The sequence below is a fragment of the Nothobranchius furzeri genome, chromosome 8, assembly GCF_043380555.1.
Source record: "Nothobranchius furzeri strain GRZ-AD chromosome 8, NfurGRZ-RIMD1, whole genome shotgun sequence".
Taxonomy (NCBI): domain Eukaryota; kingdom Metazoa; phylum Chordata; class Actinopteri; order Cyprinodontiformes; family Nothobranchiidae; genus Nothobranchius; species Nothobranchius furzeri.
In genome coordinates, this window is record NC_091748.1 from 41541707 (window position 1) to 41546706 (window position 5000).

The 5000-nt window shown below is 43.8% G+C and overlaps 1 protein-coding gene across 9 annotated transcripts in view; it reads right to left on the bottom strand.

Moving 5' to 3' along the window:
• The window catches only part of dab1a (DAB adaptor protein 1a), a 156351-nt gene that overhangs the window by 1081 nt on the left and 150270 nt on the right, over window positions 1-5000 (bottom strand). For all 9 annotated transcript variants that reach the window (XM_054730060.2, XM_054730059.2, XM_054730058.2 and 6 more), the window contains one exon: window positions 1-767. This exon is cut by the window's left edge and continues 1081 nt beyond it. In XM_054730060.2, the coding sequence (XP_054586035.1) occupies window positions 720-767 (48 nt within the window). In that variant the 3' untranslated portion in view covers window positions 1-719. The remainder of the gene's footprint in view (window positions 768-5000) is intronic.

The window sequence follows — 5000 nt, forward strand, 5'->3', positions numbered from 1 at the left end:
GCCCTGTCTGTGTGTGTGTGTGTGTGTTTATGTCGTCGGTGTGTGAGCAGCTCCCAGAGAGTCTGTTTCTGCATAGCGATCCAGCAGACACTCACACGTGGAGAATCAGTGTCAGAATCCACCGATCCGAAGCAGTGATCCCGATCACGGCCCATCCCGTTAAAGAGTCTAGCTCCTCCTGTGGGATCTCCTGGCTACAGGTGTAGATTCTGCCTGTTAAAAGAATGAGTACATGCTTGTCCATGTGTGTGTGTGTGTGTGTGTGTGTGTCAGAGACAGGGAGGCACTGCTTGACTCAGTCTCTTCTTGGCAGCAGAGTCTCTGGCCAGACATGGGAGGCAGAGGAAAGTGTGTGAGAGCGAAAGAAGAAGGGATACAGGAAGAGAGGGGAGTGGCTTCTGTCTGTAAGGCTGGGTGTGAGTCGCCAAAGGGAGAAGAGAGGAGTGGAGGAGACAGCGCAGCAGAGAGGGAGAGCTGGATCCATCTCAGTGATTGATGCCCCTCCTGCCTGTAGTCAGATGGCTCTCTCCTCTTAGGAGGAGGAAATACTGCAGAGAGGAGGAGGCGGGCTGTGGGAGCACTGAAGGTCCTCCTGGGAGGTTGTTAGCAGGAGGGGGGAGAGGAAGGGCTTGGCCAGATATGCACACACACACTCAGAGGTAAAGGGTTCTCCTCCTGATCACTCAGTGCTGGTCAGGTTTGTCTTCCTGTGCGTCTCTTTATTTCTTCCCCTTGTTGATCCGGGCGTAGAGAGGGTCCTTCCCCTTCTGTCAACGAGAGAGAAAAACTTTATTTTTTTATGTTTGGTTAAAACCTGACATAATTTTTAATGTCTGACCTCTGCACTTCCTCTGATCATCAAAAACAATAAAAGGAGAAATCTCAAACACCAGAGTCATTAAGTCCAAAGCCGGTCTGTTCTCATGCCTAACACGGCCACTAGGTGTCACTAGCACACTGCCCCAAAGCAGACCTGCAGTCAGCTCATCCTTCACACTATAAACCCTTTCCTGTGTGTGTGTGTGTGTGTGTGTGTGTGTGTGTGTGTGTGTGTGTGTGCGTGTGTGTGTGTGTGTGTGTGTGTGTGTGTGTGTGTGTGTGTGTGCGTGTGTGTGTGTGTGTGTGTGTGCGTGCGCGAACGAGAAAGTTATTGTTTGTGTGTGTGAGTCACTGTGCACTGACATGCATATTCGCTCCCACTCCAGGCTCCCTACTGGACCAGGATGAATCAGAGGTATAAACCAGTTATGAGTCATCATGTCTGAAATTCTCCCCAACTGAGCCAGAAGACAACAGAAGATGATGGAACACCCTTCAGCCAGAGCACCAAGCCTGCTGCATTCACTGACAACGGGTCCGTTATTACCAAACACACCATTACAGACAGTCCCTCAACCCGCCACACAGCCAACACGAGTGGAGCGTTTAGAGGTTGGGCTCTAGCTGTAGGTTCTCGAAGAGGACGTGATGCTGATATTCACTGAAGAGAGAGATGATGAGAAGTTTAGAGAGGACGTTACTGCCCAAGAATCTTACACCAACCTTTCTGATGAATCTTAGGAGTGATGCAAAAAGCTAAGTCGGGGAAAATGAGAATGGGGTTTGTTTTTGTTGTGTCCTGTGGGATTTATGGAGGTTTTTGTCTATTTTCTTTTATAACTAAGTTGAAATAGATGGATAAGCTGCATGATATTACAGAATAGAAAGACATTTTAAAGAGTGCCACTGCAACTACTGCACAACACCCCCAAATTAACTTTGTATAACCTTCAAGAAAATCCACATTTTTTCATGTGGAAGTCCCATCCCAAGAAATATTGGACCAAAAACAATGCTGAAGGTCAAAGGTGAACTTTTGTTTCAGCAGTAATTAATGCTGAGTAAAAACCACCCTTAACTACCAACACGAGGAGAACAATAGAGCCTGCAACTGAAGTCTGTGGGTGTGTGGATTTCACGCTCTTTAAGGTGTGGGAAACTCATTTGAGCAACACATTTATGGTGGTCCCTGTGAGCTGTACTGGAGTGGAGCTAGGAGCTAGAAGTGAGCCACACCACAGCTGAGCGTCAGACGGCAGGATTTGGACTCTTGTTTCCTGATATTTGGACATCTCACCTTGGACTGGGTAACAGAAATGTGACTCTACCACTGACTTGCAACGTTAATGTTTTATCTCCACAAATAACACGTCTGGAGAAGCTTCTGCCACGTGGTGACAGTGCTAACGCTAACGATTAGCTTCTACTAATCAAGACGTCCTCTGATGTTTCCTGAACACTAAACCAACAACAGCCTTTGCCGTTGTGAGTCCATGAATGTTAGTGACAGTGTGATTAGATCTGTCAGGCTTTCAAATCCCAGAGTTTCACCGTCTATGTTCTATCAGAAGCTAATGCAGGAGATAAGTGTAGGAGACTATTTCATGTTCAGCTTGCATGAAAAACTCACAGTGGCTGATTATAACCAGAAATAATAATTAAATAATGGGTTTACAGTGATCCGCACCCTAAACTCTGGTTTTAAAATGAACTCACGCCACGTTTATCACTGAGACCTACTGGGCAGGAAAAGGCAAACTCTTCAGCTTTGATGTTGTATTTGTGAATGAGATAAAAAGGCGGTGGGGTAAGAGTAGTTTCCTAAAGATATGGGAGTTTTCGACAGTTCTAATGTTAGAGTGTATAATAAAAATAGCTGTAAAATCATAATATTTCAAATGTAAACAACTATGACAGGATTCTAAATTTACATTCAGGAGTTTAAGGTCCACCATTGTTTACCTTGTCTAAGCTTTAAATGAACTACAGCGATCCAAATGGGATGTGGTCTCGTCACCTGTTACACCAACATCCTCTCGTTGTCTAAAAACATCTCACAGTTTCAGCTGTTTTTGACCAAGCTGTATAATATACTGCAACCAAACTGCCCATGGGTGGACGGTCTGCTTGATCCCAGAACTGACGAGAGTGAAACATACGAGTTTCTACCCAACTTTAGGGGTGCTTCACCCCTAAAGTTGGGACCAAATTATTCTACATTGATAGCAGAATTTGTTAAATATAGTTTATGATTTGTGAAACACACACATTTTCTTTGCTTTCACAAATGTGAGAATGAAAATTTGTTCAAATATGCAAAACAGCTAAATTTATCTCGCCTGGCTGAGCACCTCCCTGGATGCTCAGCACCCCCAAACCTCTAAAAAGCTCAACTTCCAGTAATCTGCTTTCATACCTGAAGCCCGTCTATCCTCTATGGGCCTCAGGCCTTGCGGCTCGCAGGCTCCACGGCTATGGAATATTATCCCATCACACATCCGTATGGCCCCGTAGAAATCACTACTGAAAACTCTTTTTTTTTCAGGCAGGCTTTAATACCTAATGTAACCGCAAACATTTGCTTGACTACGTACTTCCTACTGCTATATTATGTAGATTGAACCTAATATGTCAATATGCAATGCATATCTTTATGATAATGATCTTTTGATTGGTTATTTATGAGTTATCTGTTGATAACTTTAACTTGAATAGTTAGTTTAGTATTTTAGCATTTTACTGTTTTCATTTATAACTTGTGTCTGTTTAACTGTTTGATTTGTAGTTTTAACTTAAAAAGTGTTTTAACCTGTAATTTTTGTTAAAGTGACAGTGAGGGTCCTGAAAGGAGCTTACAAATAGAATGTATTATTATTATTATTATTATTATTATTATTATTATCATTACCTGGAGTGAAAACAGACAAAGGTCACATAAACAGATAAAATCCATTTTTGATCAACGTCACCAAACTTTATTATAACCTGAAATAAAACATAGGTTCCTTTTTTCTTTTATAAAAATGAAGAGATCAAATTTGGTAAATGAACTCCTCAAAAATATATAAAAGTTAAATTTTAGTGTCAAAAGAAATCGATCAAGATCACTGATATTCAGGTGAAACAGGAAAAATGAGAATGTGATGTAAAAGTTATTTGCAGTAACCCATCTTAGACTGAGAGACCATCTAAAGGCCCAGGAACCCGTTGCAGGTGTTCTGGATTCATTAGCTGATTAGAGTGTGACACTTTGAGTCTAGAATATTTAATCTTTTCACATTATTCTAATAGTCTGAGATGATACATGTGGGGTTTTCATAAGCTGTTAGCCATAATCACCACAGTCATAACAAATAAAGGCTTGATATATCTAACTTCTCATTTATTAGTTTCACCTATTAAATTGAATTACTGAAATAAATGAACTTTTACACCATCATCACTCACTTAAATTTAAAAATTCCTTCAAAATCAAAAGGCTGAGGCTGGAACATCAGTTTCCTCTCGAGGCTCTGGCTTGAGTTGTAAATGTAGATGTACTGGAGGCCAGGCAGTCAGCAGAAAGTAGGGCCTGCAGCCCTGAGAAGTGACAAAGAGGCTGAGACAAGCGGTGACAGCAAGCACACACTCACGCTCAGCCTCTGCGCCACCGCTACAGCCCAGCAGTGTCACCCTGCATCATCTGAATGTCGCTGCCAGGCGAGGCCGCCTCAGCTCCATCAACCAACCAGCCCACAGAGTGAGGGGTGCCTCGACGGAGGTGTGAGTGATGTGCTGGCGAGGCACAACCTGAAGGCCAAAGTATCTGATCTGGCTGGTAAATGTGGATGTGTGTGTGTGTGTGTGTGTGTGCGTGTGTGTGTGTGTGTGTGTGTGTGTGTGTGCGTGTGTGTGCTAGGCTGCGAGACGAGGAGAGCAATGCGACATTGATCAGCGAACCGTGGAAGCTGGCCATTTCACGGCTGAGACTCGACAGCGTTCGTTGGACATGATGAGGTCACCCGAGAAAAACACTTACGCTCCCACTCGCCTGAACATATGTCTGTCAGAGCTGCATGGTGGGGGGGGGGTGAGGGGGGGGCAACCATGGCCAAAAACACACACGCGCACGTGCAATAGGCTCAGCTATTTCCCAGACAAACACACCTGTGATCGATACCATCACCACCTGTGCTCATGTT